This window comes from Pongo abelii, chromosome X, assembly GCF_028885655.2.
Source record: "Pongo abelii isolate AG06213 chromosome X, NHGRI_mPonAbe1-v2.0_pri, whole genome shotgun sequence".
Classification (NCBI taxonomy): Eukaryota; Metazoa; Chordata; class Mammalia; order Primates; family Hominidae; genus Pongo; species Pongo abelii.
In genome coordinates this window covers 161012375-161037875 of record NC_072008.2, presented here as the reverse complement: position 1 = coordinate 161037875, position 25501 = coordinate 161012375, and the positions used below count along the sequence as shown (strand labels likewise).

At 52.4% G+C, this 25501-nt stretch overlaps 1 protein-coding gene across 1 annotated transcript; it reads left to right on the top strand.

The window, feature by feature from the left end:
• Positions 1-13962: 13962 nt before the first annotated feature.
• On the top strand, positions 13963-23855 carry FAM3A (FAM3 metabolism regulating signaling molecule A; the record flags this gene model as incomplete). The annotated part of the gene is given in 10 exon segments (NM_001133327.1): positions 13963-14265; positions 14363-14415; positions 17233-17346; positions 18259-18282; positions 21435-21558; positions 21684-21742; positions 22164-22214; positions 22534-22618; positions 22695-22821; positions 23121-23855. Coding segments are annotated over 9 exon segments (693 nt in total). The 3' UTR covers positions 23217-23855.
• Between the last annotated feature and the right edge of the window lie 1646 nt (positions 23856-25501).

The window sequence follows — 25501 nt, the reverse complement described above, 5'->3', positions numbered from 1 at the left end:
CCTCCTGTCCCCTTGTCATTTGCTTCCCTGAGGACCCATTTCCTCATCCCACTCCCCAAGTCACCCAGGTGCTTCCTCTGTGGCCTCCCCACCTTGGGCTCCTCACCTCTGGTTCTGACCCCATGTCCAGCCATGACCATGTTTGGTGTCAGAGACACCTCCTGAGTCCCCCTCCGCTCCACTCATATTGTCATTGGGAGACCAGCTTGAGGTGCAAGGATGTGGGGTCACCTTCTACTCTTACTGTCCATGTCCCTGCCCCACCTAAGGTGACTTCCAGCAACACTGCCAGTCCACAGATCCCAGAAGTATTTAGGAAGGAGAGGGGATGGGTTTTGTGACTGATGTCAGAGGCCAAGGGAGAGGGGACAGTCCACAGTCATGCACAGCCAGGCCCAGCCACCCCTTCCAGGCAGAAGGTCCAGAGTTTGGGGGCTGCCATAACCAAGTGCCACACACCAGGCAGCTCTCAACATAGGCTGATTCTCCCAGTTCTGGAGGCCAGAGTCCAAGATCCAGCACTCCCGCCAGAGGCCCAAGGGGAGGGTCCTTCCTGCCCTCTCCAGTTCCTGGGGAACCAGGCATCTTGGGCTGGTGGTCACCTCACTCCACTCACTCTGCCTGTCTTCTCGTGGTCTCCCCATGGTGTGGCTTGTCTTCTATGTCCTAACTCAGCGACATCTGCAGACCTGCTATTTCCAAATAAGGTCACATCAGGAACTCCCAGGAGACATGCATTTGGGGGCAGCTGTTCAGCCCCTGCACTGCTCCCCACACAGCCCCTGGGTGTCTCAGTGCAGCATGTGTCCTGCCAGGGAGATGGCAAGACCAGACACTATGGTCCCTGCACTGGTGGCCCGGGTTCTAGGAGGTGAGGCCGGCAGGGAACAAAATGACCAGGTGGTGCTCGGCTTTGTCCTTTGCGGAGAGCAAACCAGTGGCCTGGAAAGTGGCCAGGGAGGAGTGTTCCACCCGCAGCACAGGTGAGGACGCGCACCCTAGGCGCTACAGGTAGCAGGGCCCGATGTCCTAGAACAAAGGAGGCCTCTGGTGAGACCTGTGGCAACAGGGACACATGCTGCATCCCGGTGTTCAATTCCTGCTGTTCCTGTCCCCTGCGTGGGGAGTGGCACCTCTTGAGTTTTCAGAGGGAGGAAGTATGCCAAGTTCATCTGGACCCTAGATAGGGAAAGGAGCTTGATAGGGGCCAAGGACAGGTCACAGGCTCTTATGGGCTCTGTGTGCACAGGATTGGGGGCCAGGCTTCGGCCACAGGGGCAGTGGTTTTAGTCCTCTTGTCTTGGTTCCTGTGGCCTTCAGAAGGGTTGGGCTGGGGGCTGATGGGGTGTGGCAAGGCTAAGCAGGGTAGGTTCCAGGGCAGGGCACAACACCCAAGTAAGGCCAGGCGCAGTGGCTCAAGCGTGTAATCTCAGCACTTTAGGAAGCCAAGGTGGGCAGATCACTTGAGGCCAGAAGTTCAAGACGAGCCTGACCAACATGACGGAAATATGTCCCTGCCAAAAACAATACAAAAATTAGCCAGGCGTGGTGGCAGGTACCTGTGGCCCCAGCTACTCAGGAGGCTGAGGCAGGACCATCCACTGGCACCTGAACCCATCAGGCAACTGTCCCTTCATCTCTGGGCGCCTACTCAGGTGGAGGCAGGAGGTCCCAGGTGAGGACAGTGCTGGGTCCACAATGGGAGAGAATGAGAGATCAGGTCAGGGCATTCCACTGTCACCTCAGTTGCGGGTGCCTACACTGAGACATGGACATAAGCCCGAGAAAACAACACGAGCTGTACCCTGAACAAGAAGGCAGTCCTCCACAGCCCCTTGGAGCTCACAGGAGCACTGAGGCCCTTGCCTGTGAGCCCAAATCCACCCTGGCCCATTCTACAGGGTGACTCACTCAGCCTCCCTGACCCCTGCTGACCAGTTCAAGGCTGGAGCCCTGTTTTCACCCCTTCTCTGCCTGCAATGCCAAAGAATTCAGCCACAATTTGCTTTTTTTTTTTTTTTTGTCTTTTTTTTTTTTTTTTTTTTTTTTGAGACTGGATCTCACTCTGTTGCCTAGATTGGAGTGCAGTGATGCAGTCACAACTCACTGCAGCCTCCCTCTCCCAGGCTCAAGCATCCTCCTACCTCAGCCTCCTGAGTAGCTGGGTCTACAGGCGTGAGCCATCATGCCTGGCCCACAATGTACTCTTTTTTTTGTTTTTTTTTTTGAGATGGAGTCTTGCTGTGTCGCCCAGTCTGGACTACACTGGCGTGATGTCGGCTCACTGCAACCTCCACCTCCTGGGTTCAAGTGATTCTCCTGCCTCAGCCTCTCAGGTAGCTGGGACTACAGGCACCCGCCATCACACACAGCTAATTTTTGTATTTTTAGTAGAGACGAGGTTTCACCATATTGGCCAGGATGGTCTCGATCTCTTGACCCCGTGATCCACCCGCCTAGGCTTCCCAAAGTGCTGGGATTACAGGCATGAGCCACCGCACCCAGCCTGCAATTTACTCTTAAGTGCACTCTACCTCGTGGGTCTTCAGAGGCCCTGGATTGGTGTCTCATCTCTCAAGGTTTCACCCCACACGGGAGTGGGCAGGAGCTGGAAAGAGCACCCCTGCCGGACCCCTGACACTCACAGTGTACTCAGAGCTTCACCTCCCAGCCCAGACCTGCAAATTATTAAGCCAGAAGAGAATTTCAAACCTAGCCTGACCCCTTCACACTGAGTCCCAGGTGCCACAGCAGCACAGACCCAAATGCCTTAGCTCCTCTGCTGCCGGTGTCTGACATCACATCAATTTGCGTCCAGCAACCACTGAAGCCAGCAATGTGAGAAGCCCAGAGAGTACTTAAAACTCTCTCCAGCTCCTCTCCCTCCCTCCACACTGCCGGGTGGCTGAGCCAGAAAGGGATGGGAGTGGAGAAGGGGTCTTCAGGCTGAGCTGGGCGGGGGCGACTGTTGCATTGTCTGCTCTGCAAAGCAGAAAAGGAGAGGAGGGAGAGGCACAAATGGGGCGGGGCTGGCTTCGGGCCTTTATTTTCTAGGCTCACCACTGCCCTCTCCCTGTGAGAAGCAGTCGGAAGGGATTGTGAGACGTGATCAGACTAGTCCAGGACCACACCCAGACATACAGGCCAAAGCTGGGGTCCCTGAGAAGACCTCTTGCCTCCTAGAGCTTCACTGCTTGCCTCCACTAGAACACTTTGAGGAAGCTTTGAGGGAACAAGAAGCAGACTGAATTCTGGCTTTCTATAAGGACAGTGAGACTCTATGGCTGGACAGTGTCTCACTCCTGTAATCCCAGCACTTTGGGCATGTTGCCTGAGCCCAAGAGTTCGAGACCAGCAGAGCAACATGGTGAAACCCTGTTTCTACAATAATACAAAAATTAGCCGGGCATGTTGGCACACGCCTGTAGTCCTTGAGCCATGATCACACCATTGCACTCCAGCCTGGGCCACACAGCAAGACCCTGTCTCAAATATATATAAATATATATATACGCACACACACTCAAATATATATACACACACACACACACACACACACACACACATATTTGCAAGGCCAAATTTTCAGAGAAAACTAGGACCCCATGATATAAATTAACCCCCAAGTTGCCTTTGCCCACCCAGGAACTTTTCCTTGACAGCCTTATAAAGCGAAGGGGACAGAAATAAAATCTTGAGGCCCCCAACTTGCTTCCCCATCATACTGAGAGTAAACCCAGAATTGCAACTGAGCCAGGGTTCAAATTCCCCGGGGTTGACCATGGAACCTTAAGCCTCTCACTTGGCTTAAGGGGTCCTGGATGGGCAGTTCCCCAACGCAGATGGTTCTGCCTGTCTGGCAGAACCCAGAGCAAACCCTCTCAGGAGAGACTCCTTCCTCCTACAGGTACTTTTTAAAGCATGAGGGCAAGCACATCATCAGAGATAACCGGGCGCACCAGGAAATAACATTGCAAGAGAAACAATGAGCAATAGCGACAGATCGTGCGGTCTTCAGGCGCTGGAATTGTTAGCCAGACATAAAATAACCGTACTTACCAGATCTAATGAAATAATAAGTCATGGTGGGACAGCTGGGTGCAGTGGTTCATGCCTGTAATCCCAGCACTTTGGGAGGGATCAAGCAGACAGATTGCTTGAGCCCAGGGGTTCTAGGCCAGCCTGGGCAACATGGTGAGACCGCATGTCTACAAAAAATACAAAACTAGCCAGGTGTGGTGGCGAGTGCCTGTAGTCCCATCTACTCAGGAAGCTGAGATGGGAGGGTCGCTTGAGGCCAGGAGGTGGAGGTTGCAGTGAGCCAAGATCAAGCCACTGCACTCCAGCCTGGGCGACATAGTGAGACCCTGTCTCAAAAAAGGTAAAATATGAGCTTGTAAGTTTAAAAGTAGATGGACTGGTTTAGTGGCAAATTACGCAACATCAAAGAGAGAATGCGGGAACCAAAAACTGGCTCAGAAGAATGTATTCAGAATGCAACCCAGAAAGACAAGCTCAGGGAAGACACTGAAGACAGAGGAAGAAGCCGCAAGGAGAATGAGAAGGTGTTCCGTACATTTAACTGATTTCACAGAAACAAAAGACAGCAAGTGGGGCAGAAGCAAAACTTGAAGATATAATGATGGCTGGCTGGGCGTGATGGTTGCTGGCCAGGCGTGGTGGCTCACACCTGTGATCCCAGCACTTTGGGAGGCCGAGGTGGCCGCATCACCTGAGGTCAGGAGTTCCAGACCAGCCTAGACAATATGGTGAAACCCCGTCTCTAATAAAAATACAAATATTAGCCAGGCATGATGGCACTTGCCTGTAATCTCAGCTGCGTGGGAGGCTGAGGCAGAATCACTTGAACCCGGGAGGCAGAGGTTGTAGTGAGCCTAGATTGTGCCACTGCACTCCAGCCTGGGCAAAAGAGCGAGACTCCGTCTTAAAAAAAAAAAAAAATCTTTCAAGTATGATGGTGAAGTGCAAACAAAAGCAGAGAATTTGCCACCAACATTTTCTCACCAAAAAGTGTGTGCCTCAAGCAGAAGAAACCCAGTACTAGATGGAACAATCTGAGATGCAAGAAGGAATAACGAGCTAAAGAGGTCAATGTGCAGCTCATCTAAGTAGACATTAGCTGTTTGTAAATACAGTTTTATGGGAACCCAGCCACACCCATTTGCTTACATGCTGTCTGTAGTGGCAGAGTTGAGTGGAGTCTTCCCTTGGTATCCACGGGGATTGGTTCCAGGACCCCCAGGGGTACCAAAATCCATAGATGCTCAAGTCCCTAATATAAAATGGCACAGCATATAACCTACGCACATCCTTCTGTATACTTCTTTTTTTTTTTGAGACGGAGTCTTGTCTGTCACCCAGGCTGGAGTGCAGTGGCACAATCTCGGCTCACTGCAACCTTCGTCTCCCAGATTAAAGCAATTCTCCTCCCTCAGCCTCCCGAGTCACTGGGATTACAGGTATATGCCACCACGCCCAGCTAATTTTTTTATTTTTAGAAGAGATGGGGTTTCACTATATTGGCCAGTCTGGTCTCGAACTCCTGACCTCGTGATCCGCCCGCCTCGGCCTCCCAAAGTGCTTATAGGCGTGAGCCACCGTGCCCGGCCCCTCCCGTATACTTTTTAAATTTGTATTTTTTTTTTAATAGAGATGGGATTTTGCCATGTTGCCAAGGCTGGTCTTGAACTCCTGGGCTGAAGCAATCCTCCTGCCTCAGCCTCCCAAACTGCAGAATTCCCCAGCCCTCCCATATACTTGAAATAATCGAATCATCTCTGGATAACATAGTATCTAATACAATATAAGTACTACGTAAATAGTTGTTTCACTGCCTTGCTGCTTTTTTTCTTTTTTTTGTTTGAGACACAGTCCAACTCTGTAGCCCAGGTTGGAGTGCAGTGGCCACAATCTCGGCTCACTGCAACCTTCACCTCACTGGTTCAAGCGATTCTTGTGCCTCAGCCACCTGAATAGCTGGAATTACAGGCACGCACTACAGGCACCACCTGGCTAATTTTTGTATTTTTAGTAGAGACAGAATTTTGCCATGTTGACCGAGCTGGTCTTGAACTCTTGACCTCAGGTGATCCACCCTCATTGGCCTTTCAAAGTGCTGGGATTACAAGCATGAGCCACCACACCCACCCAGTGCTGTTATTTTTTATTGGTGGTGGTGGTGGTGGTGGTTTTTGTTTTTGTTTTTGTTTCCAAATATTTTCTATCTGAGGTTGATTGAATCTGAGGATGTGAAACCTGCAAATACAAAGGGCTGACTGTGGTCATGACAGAGACTTGTGTAGCCTACAGCCTACAGAGCTGAGGGTATTTACTACCTGGCCTTTATGAGAAATACCTGCTTAAGCAATATGATCCTGAATGACCAGTGAGTCAGTGAAGAAATTAAGAAGGAAATTGAACATTTTCTTCAAATAATTCTGAGTAGCGCTGTACACAGTAAATGTCTGGGGTCTTCTTTCTGATTTGGGTTCGTTTTTCAGATGTTCAGCCTCAGGGAGCTTTCTGGCAGGAAAATGAGACAAGATCTACCTTTTGGCCAGGCAGGGTGGCTCACACCTGTAATCCCAGGACTTCGGGAGGGTGAGGCAGGCGGATCACTTCAGGTCAGGAATTCAAGACTAGCCTGGCCAACATGGTGAAACCCTGTCTCTACTAAAAATACAAAAATTAGCCAGGCTTGGTGGTGGGTGCCTGTAATCCCAGCTACTTGGGAGGCTGAGGCAGGAGAATCACTTCAACCCAGGAAGCTAAAGTTGCAGTGAGCCGAGATCGCGCCACTGCACTCCAGCCTGGGTGACAGAGGAGGCTCTGTCAGAAAAAAAAAAAAAAAAAAAAAAAACCGGCTGGGCGCGGTGGCTCATGCCTATAATCCTGACACTTTGGGAGGCTAAGATCACCTGAGGTCGGGCTTCAAGACCAGCCAGCCTGACCAACATGGAGAAACCCCATCTCTACTAAAAATACAAAATTTGCCGGTCATGGTGGCACATGCCTGTAATCCCAGCTGTTCGGGAGGCTGAAGCAGGAGAATCGCTTGGACCCAGGAGGCGGAGGTTGCAGTGAGCCGAGGTCACACCATTGCACTCCAGCCTGGGCAACAGAGTGAAACTCCATCTCAAAAAAAAAAAAGAAAAAAAATCCATCTTTCTCCAAAGCCAGCAATACAGTGATGTTCCAGCATCTCATGACCCAGTGACCCATCACATAGGGTTTGACTGCCTCCCAGGGTGAATGCAGGCAGTCCTGAGGCTGACAGTACATTTATCCAGCTGACCAAGCAGCTCATTCCCATATACCATTGAAAAGCCAGCCGGGCGCTGTGACTCACACCTATATATCTCAGCACTTTGGGAGGCTGAGGCAGGCAGATCACCTGAGGTCAGGAGTTCAAGACCAGCCTGGCCAACATAGTGAAACCTCATCTCTACTAAAAATACAAAAATTAGCCAGGTGTGGTGGCGGGCACCTGTAATTTCAGCTACTGGAGAGGCTGAGGCAGGAGAATTGCTTGAACCCGGGAGGCAGAGGTTGCCAGTGCTCATTTATTTTTACATAAACACACTCTTTGAGACTGAAGCAAATCTGACTGATTTTCAATGTGAAAATAATATATAAAAACTGTACTTGGAGTTATTTCTAAACAGAACTAACATCAGAATCATCTATTTTGGAAAAATCTGATTCATCAGATGAATCTTCGGCTAACAACTGTTGGAGAACAGTGTTAACGTCATGCATAGGAATGCTACATTTTCTACGATTTGACATTTTCAGCAATTGAGAATTACTATTTTTTTGTCAATGGAAATACCACTACTAAAAACGGAATGCTCTAAATAGAGTGATGTCTTTTGTTTCCAAAGTCGATATACTAGAGCGATGCAAAAATAATAAAAGGGAGATATTTCATGGCAAAGTTATCTCGGGGTAAACGCTGCAGCCACAAGCACCACCAGCGTATTCTCAGGGCGAAGGTACCAGTAACCTGCTTGTTGGTTCAAAGGTCCAGCACCTTCTCTCTGAAGCCCAAGAATGACTTGAGGACAAGGAAGCCATGTTTCTGCTCAACTCCAGGCTGAAGTTACAGGTCTGAGGAAAGAACAAGGTGCATATAAATGGAATCCATGTCTTGGAGGACATCAGAAAGGGAACTTTCAAGTCCTTTCTTGTACAACCTAACTGTTCAAGTTAGCACACCATCATTTTAGTATTTTAGTCTTCGTAGTGGAGCTGCTTTTTTTTTTTTTTTTTTTTTTTTTTTTTTTTGGTGAGATGAAGTCTCGCCCTTATTGCCCAGGCTGCTGGAGTACAATGGCATGATCTCGGCTCGCCACAACCTCCACCTCCTGGGTTCAAGCAATTCTCCTGCTTCAGCCTCCCCAGTAGCTGAGATTACAGGCACCCGACACCACGCCTGGCTAATTTTTGTATTTTTAGTAGAGATGGGGTTTTGCCATGTTGGCCAGACTGGTCTTGAACTCCTGACCTCAGGTGATCCACCCACCTCGGCCTCCCAAAGTGCTGGGATTACAGGCGTGAGCCACCATGCCTGGCTGGAGCTGCTTTTTTTAACCTTTACTATGATTCCTGCCTTTGGGTGGGTCTAGCTGGGCACAAGGAAATAAACCCTGAGAATTTGCTGTTATAACTAGGTTTTGCCCAACTTGGTATGGCAGTTTGCCTAATGCTGGATTTCCTAGCCCAAGGAAGCATCATTCAAAGAGTCAAATTTATCAGCATACTTGATACTTGAGGGAATTTTCTTGCCAGATACACCCCACTGAGGGAACCTTGAATGAATAGCTTGCTGGGGTTGGGTTTTATTTATTTATTTATTTATTTATTTAATTTGAGTCGGAGTCTCGCTCTGTCGCCCAGGCTGGAGTGCAATGGCGTTATCTTCAGCTCACTGCAACCTCCACCTCTCGGGTTTAAGCAATTCTCCTGCCTCAGCCTCCTGAGTAGCTGTGATTACAGGCGTCCGCCACTGTGCCCAGCTAATTTTTGTATTTTTATTAGAGACAGGGGTTTCACCATATTGGCCAGGCTGGTCTCTTGGCCAGGCTAGTCTCAAACTCCTGACCTCATGATCCACCTGCCTTGGCCCCTTGGCCTCCCAAAGTGCTGGGATTACAGGCGTAAGCCACCGCACCCAGCCTTATTTATTTATTTATTTATTTTATTTATTTAGAGACAGAGTCTCGCTCTGTCATCCAGGCTGCAGTGCAGTGGCGCAATCTCGGCTCACTGCAACCTCCACCTCCCAGGTTAAAGCGACTCTCCTGCCTCAGCCTCCCGAGTATCTGGTATTACAGGCGCGTACCACCATGCCCAGCTAATTTTTATATTTTTAGTAGAGACGAGGTTTCACCATGTTGGCCAGGCTGGTCCTGAACTCCTGACCTCAGGTGATTCACCTGCCTCAGCCTCCTAAAGTGCTGAGATTACAGGCGTGAGCCACCACGCCCGGCCCCTGTTTTATTTTTTTGAGACAGGGCCTTGCTCTGCTGCCCAGGCTGGAGTACAGTGGTGTGATCATAGCTCACTGCAGCCTTGACCTCCTGGGCTCAAGTGATCCTCCCACCTCAGCCTCCCAAGTATTTGGGACCACAGGTGTGCACCACCACATGCTGCTAATTTTTGTATTTTTGGTAGAGATAAGGTCTTCCTGTGTTGTCCAGGCTGGTCTCGAACTCCTGGGCTCAAGTGATACTCCCGCCTGGGCCTTCCAAAGTACTGGGATTACAGGTGTGAGCCACCGAGCCCAGCCTGGGTGATCTTTTAGCTGTACCTTAAACAACTTTAGCAGATGTGGATTAAGACACTAGGAGCCAATGAGACTTGGCAATTAATGGCTGGGCGTAGTGACTCACGCCTGTAATCCCAGCACTTTAGGAGGCCGAGGCAGGTGGCTCATTTGAGGCCAGGAGTTCAAGACCAGCCTGGCCAACATGGTGAAACCCCGTCTCTGCTAAAAATACAGAAATTAGCTGGCCAGTAGTGGCACATGCCTGTAATCTCAGCTGCTGAGGAGGCTGAGGCAGGAGAATCACTTGAGCCTGGGAGGCAGAGGTTGCAGTGAGCTGTGACTGCACCACTGCACTCCAGCCTGGGCAACACAATGAGACCCTCTCTCCAAAACGAAAGAAAAAAATTGTGAAAAATGAGGCAATGCAGTTATGTGTTGGCTGTGTCGGGTCAGGTTTCTGCATTTTATCACCCCCTTCCTGCACAGGAATTTTCAACATGGTTTCTGTGGAGTCTAGCTGCCCTTTATTTATTTGTGTAACTATATATATATTATATGCAGGGTCTCACTTTGTTGCCCAGGCTGGTCTCAAGTTCCTGGCTTCAAGCAATCCTCCCGCCTCAGCCTCCCAAAGTCCTAGGATTACAGGCGTGATTCACTGTGCCCACCTTAGCTGCCCTTTCTTGGACGATCAGGCCCAGAGCTGAACCTCAGAGGCACCGCGCATCAATCCCCAGTTGAGTAGCCTGTAGCTGCCTCGCTTGTTGCCAGTTGTTGAGCATGAACTCCCTGCCACTGCTGATAAGTCCCCTTCATCTGCGCTCCTCTCTATACACAGCCACCTTTTGTTCCCATAACAAGCCTTTAGGTCTCCACGTTTGCACATCTCAAATTCTGTGTTCCACGTCGGTGGCTCATTCAGGGCCCTTCTCAAGCCACTGCCTAAAAGTGTCAATCAGTCACTGTTAACTGATGCTTCTGTATTGGTGGAAATGAAATATCTATTGATTTCCAGGCATGGTGGCACATGCCTGTATTCCTAGCACTTTGGGAGGCCGAGGCAGGCGGATCACCTGAGGTCAGGAGTTCGAGACAAGCCTAGCCAACATAGTGAAACCCCATCTCTAATAAAAATACAAAAAAATTAGCCGGGTATGGTGACAGGCGCCTGTAGTTCCAGCTACTCGGGAGGCTGACACAGGAGAATCACTTGAACCCGGGAGGCAGGAGTTGCAGTGAGCCAAGATCACGCCACTGCACTCCAGCCTGGGCGACAGAGAGAGATTCTGACTCAAAAAAAAGAAAGAAAAGAAAAGAGAAAGAAAGAAAAGAAAAAGAAATATCTATTGATAGAATTTTTAAAAGAACTCTATATTTCTATGGACATATATATGAGCCCATAAAAGTAATACATGGCTGGGCGCAGTAGCTCACGCCTGTAATCCCAGCACTTTGGGAGGCCAAGGCGGGCAGATCACAAGCTCAGGAGTTTGAAATGAGCCTGGCCAGCATGTTGAAACCCCGTCTCTACTAAAAATATAAAAATTAGCTGGGTATGATGACAGGAGCCTGTAATCCCAGCTACTTGGGAGGCTGAGGCAGGAGAATTGCTTGAACCTAGGAGGCAGAGGTTGCAGTGAGCCAAGATTGAGCCACTGCACTCCAGCCTGGAGACAGAGCAAGACTCTGTCTCGGAAAAAAAAAAAATAATAATAATATACACACACACAAAAAGATAGTAGTGATGGTTGTACAACATTGTGAATGTAACTGATGCCACAGGATAGTATACTTAAAATGATTTGGATGGCAAATGTTATGTTATACATGTCTTACCCCAATACAAAAGTACCTCTATAAATATATAGTATTATTTTGGGTGTGCTCCTTTCTGTATAGAGGTTATCCCATGGTGTGTGTCTGTAACTTGATTTTTTCCAATTCTGCCCTCAGTTTCCTGCTCTTTCCGGGCCTCAGGAGGCTTGACATCCCTTTGACCACAGCACTGAAAGGTGTTCTCTTTGCTGAGAACTCAGTCTCTTCTGCCTGGCGGAGGCTTCGGCCCTCTGTTTTTGTTTCTATCCCTTATACATTCTCCCCAGCAGGTGCCCCTCCCAGCTTTAAGTGTATGTATACTCTGGATTTTTCCGTCTTCAGAACAGTGCTCAAAAATACCTGGGGTGTCCTTCTAACAGAAAGTGCAGAGACGTCTGCTGCAGGATTGCCCACCCCCGTTTTGTAACATCTGCTATTTGAGAACTGCTGAAGCTGCCCTGATCTATGAGGGCTGACCTGGAAGAACAGATGACAGTGAGTGTGCCCCAGGACGCTGGCCTGGATGGTGACAGACCATGTGCTCTAGTCACCGTGCTGGCCAGACCCCCACAGGAATCCAAACCATCCCAGAGAAAATAAGGGACTTTTGCAAGGCTGCCCCAGGAAGCACGGAAGACGTGGAACTGAATCCCAGGCCTCTGGCCCATCACCCACGTGGTGTCCGCGAGGAAGGGAGAGTTGTCTCGGAATGCTCAGGGGGACTCATTAAAGCAACCTTTCATAAATGCCTGCTCTGAACAACATGTAAATGTTGTCCTTGAAGAAACACCGGCTGGCAGCTCAAGGGTGTGAGTAACCTGGAGCTTCTTCTACTGGGCCCCCCTGAGGAGGGCATGGAGCCCAAGATTCGTTACCATAATTACTTGAGAGGCTGTCAAATTCCATGACAAAACGCAAATGCAAAGCCCTGGCTCCAGCAGCAGGCAGCTGAAAGGGACCTTGACCCTGTTGCGTACTCCAGTATAGAAACTGCCGGATTCTAACCAGGGCTCTCCCATGCCCGGCTCTATAAACTTTCTCTATATTTTGCATTGTTTCCCTAAGGGTAGGAGATTCCCGTAAGTTGGGTCAAAGGGCAGGGAGGTTTCCGTGGTTCTCATTCGGCCCTGCTGCTGCCCTCCAGACAGATGATGGATCAGCTGTCAGGGTGGCCCCGGCCATGCCAGCGCAGTAGGTGGTCAGGGCGCACTTGGGGCAGCGGGCAGGGCAGAAGGGACGGGAGCTTGACCCGTGTTCTCATGGGCAGAGGGAGCCCGGGCAGGGGTGGGGGCAGCGTGCGGGCAGGCGCGGAGGGGAGAGAGCCAGGCAGTCAGGAAGAATTGGGGTGACTGGAGAAAGGCCGAAGGGCCGTGTCTGCCTGCGGCCGGAGACCACCCCAGGTCCACACAGCCAACTGGGTGCCGGGCACCGCTTGGAGCCGCTGGGAAAGCCAAGCACCGCTCTTTCTAGGGCCTTCTTTTTTCCTTTTGTTAGGGAATTCACGACGCCACACTTGTTTTCAAGTGAAAATAAGAGTTGTGGAGGAGCGAAAGTCACGTGACTTGAAAGCTGAACCTGAGAGGCCTCAAAATAAATTCTGGTTTGCTGTGAAAGCCTCGGGTTATAGCGCTAAACTCCCCCCTCCACTGCCCCCGAAAGTTTTATTCTCCTCTGCTTTTAGGGTGGGGTGTGGCGTAAACAACACAGCTTGAGCAGCTCTGAGGAGGAGGGTGTTAGAGATCAGGCAGGCGGAGCAGGCAAGAGTTTTCGAGGATGTCGAAATAGTTTGAGACGCCCCGTCCCGTTATAAAAGTGATAACGAGAGACAGCAGGAACGCGCTTCTGGACAGAAAACAGACCCTAAGGAAAGGCAGCCAGAGGCTCACGCTGGATCCTGCGGTCTTCCCTATCTGCGCCTCTGTACCTCCCTTGCCTTTACAAACCGCATGGATCAACTTTGGAACAGGTTCTAATTCTGCCCCAGATCCATCTGCGTGTTCCCACGACTCAGAAATCTGACCTCAGGGCGCAAGCGCAGCCCCAGCCCTCCAAGCCTAGGTAGGCAGGGCTCTCCCACCCGAGAAAGGGCCTAGGGGAGACTTCCGGGGCGGGACCGACGTGGACCCCTCCCACTCGGCGGCCGGCGGGTTCAGCCCGAACGCACTGCGGAGGGGGGGCCGACGAGGAATCCAGGGGCGGGACAGGTTCAGGCCCGTCCCATCCGGCGGCCAGCGCGAGCGGTACAGGCGGGTCTGGAGGCGGGGCCTGCGTGGAGCCAGACGGCGCAGCTGCTGTAGGGGGCGGGGCCAACGGGCTGTGGCCCCGCCTTTAGCCGCCATTGCCGGGCCTACCTGGCCACCCTGCGCCGCGACCTTGCGTCCTCTCCCCGGGCGGAGCGGGTCGGCGGGCCTGACAGGGAACCTCCCTGACCGAGCCCACGTCTCCCCACGGCCAGAGAAATCTCCGGCCCGGCCCGCGTCGCCAGCCGCCAGGCCCGGAGGAACGGCCCGAGCCCAGGAGAACCACATCTTCGTCCCAGCCCCGGAGGCTCCTGTGGGCAAGATCGTGAGCCAACGGGTTCCTGAGGCCCCTCCTGGCCAGGCAGGGTTTCCCCGCGCGTTTCCGAGGAGCCCTGCCTGGCCGGGCGGCTGGACAAACAGGTCGTAGCACCGATCGCGCCCGCCCCCAGCAGGGGTCCCGCACAGGCTTGCCCCTGACCCCCACCCAAACCTGTTCTTCCGCTTTCCCCCCAAACAGTGCACTTGCCGGCGGTCCCAACCCAGCAGGAGAAGTGGACATGAGGTTGGCAGGTGGGTGGCTTCCACAGCGAACGGGAGGGACTTGAAAAGGGCACCTGGCTGGAGGCCCAGCGTCGCGACATCTGTGTCTGGAGAGGCCCGGGTGAACCACTGGGTTTGGTTTTGGAAATGAAGGACTCTGCACAAACACTCATTCCTTGACCTTAACCAAATGCTTTCACCTCTGAGGACGTCAGCTCCCAGAGCTATGACATGAGGATTAGTATAGTCAGTATCTCCCAACGCAGGTAGCAGACAAGCTGCTTTTTGGAAAATGAGTGGTGAGAGTGAGGAGGTGGGCAGTCCAGGTGGAGAGGCGTGGTCTTAGAGGGGAAGTGACAAAAGTCGCTGTGGGCTTCGACATGAACCCGATGACAGCCCTACTGTCACCTGGACAACTAAGATGAAGATCCTTGGGGAGGGATAGGTTGGGGCGGGGTGGAGAGTAGAAAGAATTCAGGAATTGGACTTCAGACTTGCTAAGGTGGTAACTTTGTGGACATATCCAACTGGAACTGGCCAGTGAGGAACCAGCTGGCAGGGAGTGGTTTCAAGAGAGGCCACGGCTGGAACTAGAAAATAGGAAGTCACTGACACATGGTGGTTAATTAAAGAGCTGGGAGTAGATGACATCATCTAAAAAGACACTACAGGCCGGGCGCAGTGGCTCACGCCTGTAATCCTAGCACTTTGGGAGGCCGAGGTGGGAGGATCACTTGAAGTCAGGAGTTCGAGACCAGCCTGGCCAACATGGTGAATCCCCATCTCTACTAAAAAAATACAAAAAAATTAGCTGGGCATGGTGGCGGGCGCCTGTAATCCCAGCTACCCGGGAGGCTGAGGTTGCAGTGAGCCGAGATCACGCCACCACATAACTCCAGCCTGGGCGACAGAGCGAGACTCCGTCTCAAAAAAATAAAGACAGCTGGGCGCAGTGGCTCACGTCTGTAATCTCAACACTTTGGGAGGCCAAGGCGGGTGGATCACCTGAGGTCAAGAGTTCGAGACCAGTCTGGCCAAGATGGTGAAACCCCGTCTCTACTAAAAAGACAAAAATTAGCCAGGCATGGCCGGCTGCGGTGGCTCACACCTGTAATCCCAGCACTTTGGGAGGCCGAGGCAGGCGGATCACGAGGTCAGGAGATCAAGACCATCCTGGCTAACATGGTGAAACCCCGTCTCTACTAAAAATACAAAAAAATTAGCCGGGCGTGGTGGCGGGCGCCTGTAGTCCCAGCTACTAGGGAGGCTGAGGCAGGAGAATGGCGTGTACCCGGGAGGTGGAGCTTGCAGTGAGCTGAGATCGCGCCACTGCACTCCAGTCTGAGCGACAGAGCAAGACTCTGTCTCAAAAAAAAAAATTAGCCAGGCACAGTGGTGCGCGCCTGTAATCCCAGCTACTCGGGAGGCTGAGGCAGGAGAATCGCTTGAACCCAGGAGGTGGATGTTGCAGTGAGCTGAGATCACGCCATTGCACTCCAGCCTGGGGGGCAAGAGCAAGAGTCCGTCTCAAAAATAAAAAAATAAAAAGACACTACAGGTAGGGACCAGAAGGCAGCCTGAGATGGAAGCCTGGGAAAGTCCAGCTTTTAAGGGGAGGGTAGAGGAGACGATCTAACTAAGGAGAATAAGGAGTGTCCAGAGAGTTTGGGTCAGGAGAGTGTGCTGTCCGGAAAGCCAGCAGAGAAGTGAGTGCTTCTGTCAGGAGGACATGGGCAGCCCACTGAGAGGTTAAGGAAGATCAGGACTGACAGGTCACCAGGGATGGTGACACCACAAAGGTCATCAGCAGCCTTGGCAACAAGCTGATTTGGTGAGGTGGTGGAAGCCAAGCCAGACTGGAGTAGAGTGGGAGGCAGTAGGAGGTGAGATGATGGAATGAGTATAGATGACTTTTGAGGGGGTTGACAGGGAAAAGAAAGGTTAGGGGAAAGAGGATGGGGATGTGGTTTTGAAGAAGAGTGTTTTCTTTGCTTCCTTAACATTGGAGATGTTGAAAATACAGGAGAAAGGGTGAGCTAGAGAGAGTGATCACTATTTCAAGAAATCAGAGAAGGCTGGGGAGCTTGCAATCCAGGTCCCAGCAGATGACGGGACTGTTGTTGTTTTTGTTTTGGTTTGGTTTGGTTTTGGTTTTGAGACAGAGTCTCACTCTGTCGCCAGGCTGGAGTACAGTGGCATGGTCTCGACTAACTGCAACCTCCGCCACCCAGGTTCAACTGATTCTCCTGCCTCAGCCTCCTGAGTAGCTGGGATTACAGGCGCGTGCCACCATGCCTGGCTAATTTTTGTATTTTCTGTAGAGGCCGGGTTTCACCATCTTTGTCAGGCTGGTCTCGAACACCTGACCTCATGATCTACCCGCCTCGGCCTCCTAAAGTTCTGGGATTACAGGCGTGAGACACTGCGCCCAGCCGGGACTGATCTTAAAAGGGAGTAGGGACCCTTCTCCCTCAGAAAAGGAGGAAAGGAGGGGCAGGTGGATGCCCAAATACATTGGTGGTTTCAGAGGCAGGAAGTTGAGGGGGTTCTTGGAAAGAGGGCTGGAGCCCTTCTCGAGCAGAGAGTTCTGGAAGGCCCCCTCCCAGACCCGCCAGGGAGAACCAAACCCAGCAGCCTTGGGATTTGAACTCAATTTCCTTCTTCCACCTGCCAGGGAGCTCAAGTCTCCCTCTCAGGCCTGGTGGAAGGCAACAGGTCTCCACCTCCTTGTCCTCCAGCCACTTCTTCCCAAGTGGCAGGGGAGATCCAGTCATGCAAGGCTATGGGGTCATTCTGAGGTTCGCTGGTATCTGAGGTGACCCCACCCTGTGTCTATCCTGCCTCCAGGCCCTCTCCGCATTGTGGCCCTAGTCGTCAGTGTGGGTCTCACATGGATCGTGGTCAGCATCCTCCTGGGTGGGCCTGGCAGTGGCTTTCCTCGCATCCAGCAACTCTTCACCAGTGAGTGTGGGACCCCACCTTATCCTTCTCTGGAGGCCACCAAGGTGGCCACCTGGGCCTGTGGTTGAGGCTCTGGGTTTGGGGTTGACTTGGGTTTTCTATCTCCTCCCTGGCAGGCTACCTTTGGCTGTCCCCAGTCTGTCTCCTGGCATCAGGCACAGCCTCCCCCAACACCCGGTTGTTTCATCTAGGAAAGCCAATACCTGATCACTAGAATTCTATGCCCAACTGGAGTCAGTAGAGCCAGAGTAAGGGGCAGGGAGCTTCCACTGAACATGGGGAGCGATGCCCCGGTTGCTCCCTGCAGGCTCTGAGATGGAGAGGGGACTCTACACCTTGTTGACTGGTAATAGGTCACCTAAGTACTTTTTTGTTTGTTTGTTTGAGACAGTGTCTCACTTTGTCTCCCAGGCTGGAGTGCAGTGGTGTGATCTCGGTTCACTGCAACCTCTACCTCCTGGGTTCAAGCGATTCTAGTGCCTCAGCCTCCCGAGTAGCTGAGACTACAGGTGCGCACCACCAAACCCAGCTAATTATTAGTATTTTTTTTTTTTTGGTATTTTTAGTAGAGATGGGGTTTCACCATGTTGCCCAGGCTGGTCTCAAACTCCTGGGCTCAAGCATTCTACCCGCCTCAGCCTCCCAAAGTGCTACAGGCATGAGCCACTATGCCCGGCCAGGTCAGCTAAGTAGTTTTTCTAATTCCATTTCCCCCTGTTCCTGGAGTAGGGAGTTTTTCATCTGAACATGACTTACACTTGAGCAGTAAGCATGCCAAGGTCGGCCTGGCTTAGCCCCCGGCCCCTGAGCCTGACTGCCTGTGTCTACACTTCGCGGTGTAAGGAGGGCCAGGCTGCCCTGCCACAGGCCCTGGGAGGCTCCACACTAACAGAAACCACTCTGTATCCACAGGTCCAGAGAGCTCAGTGACTGCAGGTAAGGCCCCTGTCACCTCCCTGCTCCTCCCCTTTGTGACGTCCCTGCCTGCCCCCAGTCCTGTAGGGCTTCAGTTTTCCAGTTATTCCTCCCCAAACCAGCTGTCGTGGTCCACGGGGGCTGCTTGCCACTGTAAACCTAGAAAACAAGTTAGTTACTTCCTGCCAGAATATGACGGTGGGGCAGGCCTAGGATAGATACTCCCACTGCAAAAGGGCAACTTGGAAGGAAGAAAGAGGTCACCCGTCCCAAGCAAGTCCAAAGCCCAGCAGGGCAAAATTCATTTGGTTTCAAGGCCTGAGGGGAATCCTCTGTGGCCTGAGATTCTTTCTTCTGGGCCTGCTGGAATGACCCCATGCTCTGAAACAGGAGACAGCCCCACCCTCGGGGCCACCCTTCCTTCCCTTCATCTCATCTCTGCCCCCTTCACTCCAGGCCGGCAGTGTTTCTGCTGGTGTCAGATTCTCAAGAGCCTTGTTGGTGTCTTGTGCAAGTTATAGAGGCCCAAGCTATAAAATCAGAGAGTTTTCCCACAGACGCTTCCTAGGTAACCCCATCTTCATTGTAGATTTCTGCTGAAAGGGTTGAGTGGACCCACAAGTCACATACCTCAGCTCTGGGGCAAACGCTTGAACAGCCTTGCTGTTCTGTCCAGGGGACACTTTTGCAGTTTTTGTAATATGATTAGGCCGAGAATTTTCCACATCTTCGCTTTCTGGCTCCTTTGTGCTCAACAGTTTCTTCCTTATGTCTCTCACATTTTACTATAAGCAGCAAGGAGAAGTCAGGCTACGCTCTCAACACTGCTTGGAAATCTCCTCAGCTGAATATCCAAGTTCAGCACCCAGCACTTACACATTCTCCTTTCGACAAAACACTAGAACATAATTCAACCAAGTTCTTTTTTTTTTTTTTTTTTGAGACGGAGTCTTGCTCTGTCACCCAGGCTGGAGTGCAGTGGAGCGATCTTGGTTCACTGCAACCTCCGCCTCCCGGGTTCAAGCGATTCTCCCACCTCAGCCTCCTGATTAGCTGAGATTACAGGCACCCGCCACCACACCCAACTAATTTTCATATTTAGTAGAGATGGGGTTTCACCGTGTTGGTCAGGCTGGTCTCAAATTCCTGACCTCAAGTGATCCTCCCGCCTTGGCCCCCCAAAGTGCTGGGATTATAGGCGTGAGCCACCACATCTGGGCCAAGTTCCTTTATAACCAAAAGCACCTTTTTTTTTCTTTGTAGAGACAGAGGTCTTACTCTGTTGCTCAGGCTGGAGTTCAGTGGTATCATCCCAGTGCACTGTAACCTCAAACTCCTGGGCTCAAGCGATCCTCTCACCTCAGTCTCCCAAGTAGCTGCGACTACAGGCATATGCCACCACACCCAGCTAATGTTTTATTTTTTATTATTTATTTTTTGAATGTATTGAGACAGGGTCTTGCTCTCTCACCCAGGCTGGAGGGCAGTGGCGCAATCGTAGCTCAAGTGATTCTCCTGCCTCAGCCTCCTGAGTAGCTGGGATTACAGGCATGCACCACCACACCCAGCTTATTTTGTATTTTTTGTAGAGACGGGGTCTCACTATGTTGCCCAGGCTGGTCTTGATCACCTGGCCTCAAGTGACGCTCCTGCCTTGGCCTCCCAAGGTGCTGGGATCACATGCGTGAATCACCACACCCAACCCAAAAGCACCTTTAACATTCATGTTTCTAGCAACGTTCTGTTCATGATGATATTTGTATTCTCTAAGACCACAGAGGCTGTCTCTATTGCTCTCCCCTCCTCTCACCAGAATTACCTTTAACATCCGTACTCCTACCAACAGTCTCTTAAAGGCAATTCAGACCTTTTCTAACATGTACCTCAAACTTCTATAGCCTTGATGTGGTTTAAATGTCTACAAAACTCATGTTGAAATTTGTCAATATATTGACAATGAGAGGAGGGCCTTTCTGAGGTAGTTAGGTCATGAGGGCTCTGCCCTCATGAATGGATGAATGCCATTATTATGGGCGAGTTAGTTACCTTGAAGTTCAGCCCCCTTTTTTCCTGTGTCTCATACGTTTGCTTCCACCTTCCACCTTTCTGCCATGGGATGACCCTCACCAGATGCCAGTGCCATGCTTTTGGACTTCCCAGCCTCCAGAACCATGAGCCAAATGAATCTGTTACCCAGTCTGTGGTATTCTGTTACGGCAGCAGCAAATGGACTAAGACAAGCCTCTACTGACTACCCAGTTCCAAAGCCATTTCCACATTTTTAGGTATTTGTTACCTAAGCACCACACTTCTGGTGCCAAAACCTGTATCCATTTCCTGGAACTGCCATTTCAACTGGGTGGCTTAAACAACAGAAGTGGATTCTCTCCCTATTCTGAAAGCCAGAAGTCTGAAATCAAGGTGTCAGCAGGGTGGCACTCACCCTGAAAGTTCTACAGGAGGGTCCTTCCTGACCTCCCCAGGTTCCAGTGGCCCCAGGCATACCTTGGCCTCTGGCTGTGTCACTCCTGTCTCTTCCTCCACTGTACCATGGCTGTCTTCCCTCTGTGTGTCTTTGTCACTTCTGTTCTTATAAGGACATCAGTCATGTTGCATTAAGGACCCAACCTACTCCAGTATGACCCCATCTGAACTGCAAAGGCCCTATTTGCAAATATCACATTCTGAAGTACAAGAGATTAGAACTTCAACATACCTTAAGGGGACAGAATTCAACCCATAATAGAAGCCATCCTGCTCCAGTCCTCCCAACCAACCCCCATCAAAATCGGGAGACACCTGCACCCCCTGCCACACTATCCCCTGCCACACTGCCTTTGCTCTGGTTGGCCTCATCCATGCAGCTAGACCCCCAGCCTGACTTACTTCACCCCTGCTTTGTTCCTGGCTGTGCAGTGGCCCAGGCCAGCCCTCAGCATCCTTTCTTTTCTCCCACCGGTAACAGAAAATCCTTCTGTCTTGGGTCCCTGTGGCCTCACCAGTAGGACACGGAGTATGGAAGTGTCCCCAGCCTTGGCCTGAGCCACATCCCCCTACTTGTGTCCTGCTCTGCGGTCACTTGTTCTACCATGTGTGCTGGTCCTGACCTCCCCTTCAGATCTCAGGTGACCTCAGGGCCAGGCCCATGGATAACACCTGCTATCCCTGCCCAGCGCCACGGGCCAGGAAGTACAAGTGTGGCCTGCCCCAGCCGTGTCCTGAGGAGCACCTGGCCTTCCGTGTGGTCAGCGGGGCCGCCAACGTCATTGGGCCCAAGATCTGCCTCGAGGACAAGATGTGAGCTCCCTGGGGTGAATGGGGATCAGGGAGGGAGTGGGGGATCCAGGGCCGGGTCTGCAAGGGAGAATGGAGCAGATGTGCCCATATGGGATCTTCCCGTCCCCCCCACCCCACCCAACTAGGCTGATGAGCAGCGTCAAGGACAACGTGGGCCGCGGGCTGAACATCGCCCTGGTGAACGGTGAGGCCCCTGGCTGAGCGTGGCCTGCCGCCCTCCTTCCCTGCTCCCTCCCCAGGAGGCCTCTGGGTGTTTGCCCTCCCTTCCCCTCCCATTCAAGTTCTCCCAGGGAGGCCTGGGAAGGAGTCTGTGCAAGCCCAAGGCTCCACAGAGGAGTGACCCAATGAACAAAAAAGCATGATGGAAATAAAGAACTAGGGAAGGTTCTGGGAGGTTGAGGGTGCTTTATGGAGAGCCCCCGGAGGGCCTCAAATGCCAGACAGAGGCACCACGGCTTGAGGTGGGATGCAGCTGCCTGAACAAATGGATGAATATTGGGGGACTGTTTGAAAGCTTCCAGAAGGGCTGCCCCCCGGTGCTACCCACCTGCTGTGCCCTGAGGCTGGCCTGGCTCACCCAGCAGGGCCCCTCCCTCCTGATACAGGGGTCAGCGGCGAGCTCATCGAGGCCCGGGCCTTTGACATGTGGGCCGGAGGTGAGTTGCAGCACAGCATCTTGCATTTTGACTGTAGCAAAATGACCTGGGCAGCTCCCCTGAGACACTGCTCTCTTTGTCTGTACTTGGGGCTTCTCAGTCACCTCCTTGGGTTCAGAGAGGACAGGGACATCGCCAGCTTGGTCTAGAGGCTGTGGGAGGTCACGGGGATACCTCAGCTTCCTACACCAGTCTGTCCCTTGGCGGGCCTGTCCCCAGGCCCAATCCCTACTTCTGTTTCCTTGTTTGGAGAATGAGCTGGTGGGAGGGTGCTCAGTGGTGCCTGATGACCCCTGTTCCGTGGCACCTGCCCCCCCAGATGTCAACGACCTGTTGAAGTTTATTCGGCCACTGCATGAAGGCACCCTGGTGTTCGTGGCATCCTACGACGACCCTGCCACCAAGTAGGTGCTTGGGGAGGCCAGCCTCAGCCTTGCCCTTCTGCAGCGACAGCTGACACCTCTTCCTCCCATGCTGCAGGATGAATGAAGAGACCAGAAAGCTCTTCAGTGAGCTGGGCAGCAGGAACGCCAAGGAGCTGGCCTTCCGGGACAGCTGGGTGTTTGTCGGGGCCAAAGGTGTGCAGAACAAGAGCCCCTTCGAGCAGGTATGGTGGGTGCCTGGCATCACCCCCACCAGGGCAGCCCGTCGCCCCTTCTGCCTGCATGCAACGAGGCTCCCCAGCTGCTCACGCCCCAGCAGGGGACCGTCCCCAGTGCAGCTATGAGGGGTGGGCCAGTGCAGCTGATGCCATGTTTCCCTGGGATGGGTGGAGGGACCAAGTGCCCTGAGAGTGCGCCTTTGGCCAACACAGCACAGTTGACGACTGACAGCCTGGGTCCTGGTCCACTCCTGTCCCCTGTCCCTGAGGGCCAAGGTCATGACTTTCTGCTCCCCTCCCCGCAGCACGTGAAGAACAGTAAGCACACCAACAAGTACGAAGGCTGGCCTGAGGCGCTGGAGATGGAAGGCTGCATCCCGCGGAGAAGCACGGCCAGCTAGCACGGCCAGCGCCAGGACCAGGCCGAGGGAGGCCAGACCAAGGGAGGCACGCGTGCTGCCGGGCGGACAGAGGCTGAGGCCCACACCCCATGCCTGGGCAGGAGCGCTCCCTGGCCCCAACACATCGGGGCTCCGAGGCAGTGACCAGAACGTGGTCTCAAGGTGGTGGGGGCTATGGGGGCTGCGGGGGCTAGCCCTGCCGCACTTTGTCATGGGAGCCCAGGGTACCCGCCTCCTTTTCGTAACACTGTTCCCCCCGGTCAGCCCATCTCCCTGTCCTCCTCCATTCCTCACGCCATCTCTGTCCCCATCCTGAGTCCTGGAATGGCCCTGGGTGCCTGCCCCTCACTGTGCAACTCTGGGAGCAGCCCAGCAGGTTGGGGCGTCTTCCAGAACCTCTCCCTTCTGGAGTCACTCTGCACTGCGGGCTAAACATGTTTCCAATGTGATTCCTTCCAGTGAGCCAAACCCGGTGGCTGCTTCATGAGCCTGACTGCCTCTTGCCTGCTCTCAGCAGGAAGGGACCCCTGGAGCAGGCTGGCCCGGGGTGGTGAAGTAGCTGGAGCCCGATCACAGTCCCGCGGTTTGTCAGGGGGCCCACCTTCTAGATGACCCCTTAATAAAGTGATGGACCCACAGAAGAAATGCCTTCAGACGCTGTTGTCAGTGCGGAGTCAGGGGTGGCGATGTCCTCTGGGGTGCAGGAGGACAGATTCCAGAGTCTTAACCAACCTGCTCCCACAGCCCTAGCAGACAGCCTTTTGTCTCCAGGGCTCCTGCCACCAACAGGCCCGCTGCGACTGAGATGTGACTCAAGCAGTGAACAGAGCGGTGGGACTTTTTGTCTGGCAGAGAAGATTCCACATTCAGGGGCTACAGGAAACTCAACAACTCCCTCTGACCCAGTGCAGGCCTGTATGGACAGGGACAGGGATTAACACCAGCCCAGGCCTCCCCCCCTCCAACACACCCCATCATCATCCAAGAGCACGTCGCCCACAGACTTCGGCTGCCTTTGAAGTCAGAGTTGTGAGGGGTCGAGTCACTTGGGCTTTTTGCGTCTCTCCCAGGTTACGGTTAATACCTCCCTTTGCTAAGCGAGAGCCAGCAAATTAGAAGCAATTTTGCTGGAATATCAAATCCAGAGGCCCAGAAGCAGTCTGAGTTCAGCGAAAGGAGAGAAGGCAGTTCCTAGATGGGAGGCACTGTGGTATCCTTCATGGGGCCACATTAGGGGCGATGGACTTAAGAGCCAATCCCAGGAAGAGTGCAGAGCACAGACAGAGCCTCAGAAGACAAAAGTGCTTCTGGAGCAGGCACATGTGGGGTTGGAGGCACAGGGGTGCCCTGGAGGAGCGGCTCACCAGGGAGGAAACGATGGTGATGCCAGGACTGAAAAGGTCACACAGCAAACACCCAGTCCTGCCTCTGCACCAGGAACTTTCTACGTGTATTCCTTTTTTTTTTTTTTTTTTGGTAAACTTTCTTTCTTAGAGCCATTTTAGGTTCACAGCAAAACTGAGTGAAAAGGTCAGAGTTCCTGTGTGCCCCCTGCCAGCCCCCAGCTTCCCATCTGTTGCTGTCAGTGAACCAGCATCGGTGCTCACATGAGGCTTCACTTTGCTGTTGGACGTTCGATGGGTTTGGACAAAAATGTGTAATGATGGATCCACTGCAGGATCATACACACTTCACTCTTTAGACTTGCTATGGAAAATTTCAAACATCTCCAGGAGACAGACTAGCATACAATCGGCCCTTCATATCCATGGGGGTTCCATGTCCACAGATTCAACCAAACACAGATTGGAAATATTTGGAAAAAATAAAAATACAAGAATAAAATGTCCACAGATTCAGCCAACCACAGATTGGAAATATTTGGAAAAAATAAAAATACACGAATAAAAAATAGTACAAGTGAAAAACAATACAGTGGCTGGGCGTGGTATAATCCCAGCACTTTGGGAGGCCGAGGCAGGTGGATCACGAGGTGAGGAGATCGAGACCATCCTTGCTAACACGGTGAAACCCCGTCTCTACTAAGAAATACAAAAAATTAGCCGGGCGTGGTGGCAGGCGCCTGTAGTCCCAGCTACTCAGGAGGCTGAGGCAGGAGAATGGCGTGAACCTGGGAGGCAGAGCTTGCAGTGAGCTGCGATCGCACGACTGCACTCCAGCCTGGGTGACAGAGCGCGACTCCCGTCTCAAAAAAAAAATTAGCCGGGCGTGGTGGCAGGCGCCTATAATCCCAGCTACTTAGGAGGCTGAGGCAGGAGAATCAC